The 1,500-nt window shown below is 38.9% G+C and overlaps 1 protein-coding gene across 1 annotated transcript; it reads right to left on the reverse strand.

Annotated features, from left to right (window-relative positions):
* Positions 1-218: 218 nt before the first annotated feature.
* LOC132501319 (S-adenosylmethionine decarboxylase proenzyme-like) lies at positions 219-1,220 on the reverse strand (the record flags this gene model as incomplete). The annotated part of the gene is made up of 1 exon (XM_060116939.1): positions 219-1,220. A coding segment is annotated over one exon (1,002 nt), but the record flags the coding sequence as incomplete, so codon positions are not given.
* Between the last annotated feature and the right edge of the window lie 280 nt (positions 1,221-1,500).

The raw sequence follows: 1,500 nt of genomic DNA on the forward strand, positions 1-1,500 counted from the left end.
CCTAAACACAGAAGAGAGCATTCATTCAAGATATCTAACCCCTTGATATAATAATACGTAAAATTCAAAATGATTACACTATTATTACATCTAGGGTTTTCTGCAACTACAAGGTGGTGGTTATGGAAAACATGGCCCTTGGTATCAATATATAAAAAGCAGCCACTACTTTCTTCTATGTGTGTTCTCTTTTTGTATTTTTTCTTCATTTTTCTTAATCAACTCTGCTGTTGTTGCTGCTTCTTAGCAAAACTGGTAAAAACAAAATTGTAATCATTCAACATAGCACTCTGGAGATCAAGATGCTTAAAACCTTCAGTCTTCTGGGGCAAAGAAAGCACTGTGTGACATTTAGAACTCTGATTTTCAAACAGGGTGGTCACAAATTTTCCTGGCTTGAAGACTTCCACAACTTTCCTGATCAGGTCATCATAGGAGGTCTGACTTAGGTTTGTTTCAAAGCTAACATAAGAAAATTCTGGTTCTGGAGTGATGTGAATAGTCCAATAAGTTCCATCAGATTTCATTCCACTCATCAAATACCCACAAGGATTGAACAGTGTGGTATCAATGACAGAACTTGGTATCAGGTCATGAGTTCCACTCTCACGAGTGACATCCTTTGCAGTAACACCATCTTTCATGTAGAACTGGTCTATAACTGCTGGGTCAAGCTCACTCATCAGAATTTCCAGGGGTTGATCTGGCTGATTGATTACCCGACTCTCTGGGAAATCCAAAGTATACAAGTACCAACTATCAGAATTCATGCGTCCCATACAATATGCTGTCCCATTTGGGAAAATTGCATTAAGAAACTCTATTTCTTCCTGGAAATTCCGGTGTGGGTACACTTGGTGAGAATGCTTCATGAAATTCTTACCAGAATAAAAGAATTTTTGAATTGAGTCAAACCCACTGTAATCCCTAGCAAGTTTCAACAGGGGAATCAGTGCTTTCAGCAAGTGGGTGGTACCACATGTCTTCAACATGAAACGTCTCTTGGAGACAAATATGCTACTCTCACTGAGTACATAAGGTTCCTGCTTGTCAGTTTTTGTCACACTTATGATTGAACATTGCACTTTCTTCAAAAGTATGTCCCACTCGGATTTTGGGATGGTGCCAAGATCGCCAGATCCTTGGTTTGCGTCAGGTTGCTGCCTGGAGAGCCAAACCTCCAGCAGCTTCTTGGTCCCTTGGAAAAAATGTGCAGCAATGAAGACCCAACGCAGCCAAAAAAATAAAATAAACGAATAAATTAAAAAAAATTCCTATCTGCATATTTAAGAGATCAACTCTGACACACTGAAACATCTCTTTTTTGTATGATTACAAGGCAAAGGTCCAGACACCAAATGGTAAATTCAAAAAGTTAAATGCTACTAACATTGAAGCCATCCTAGTTCCTCAAATATCCTCTGTAAATGTGAGCTCTCCACTAAACTCTCCTTTCCAAAGGTGCCCTTAATATATCTCAAACAAACCAGGGAAAACACT

Source organism: Mesoplodon densirostris, chromosome 14 (genome assembly GCF_025265405.1).
Source record: "Mesoplodon densirostris isolate mMesDen1 chromosome 14, mMesDen1 primary haplotype, whole genome shotgun sequence".
Taxonomy (NCBI): domain Eukaryota; kingdom Metazoa; phylum Chordata; class Mammalia; order Artiodactyla; family Ziphiidae; genus Mesoplodon; species Mesoplodon densirostris.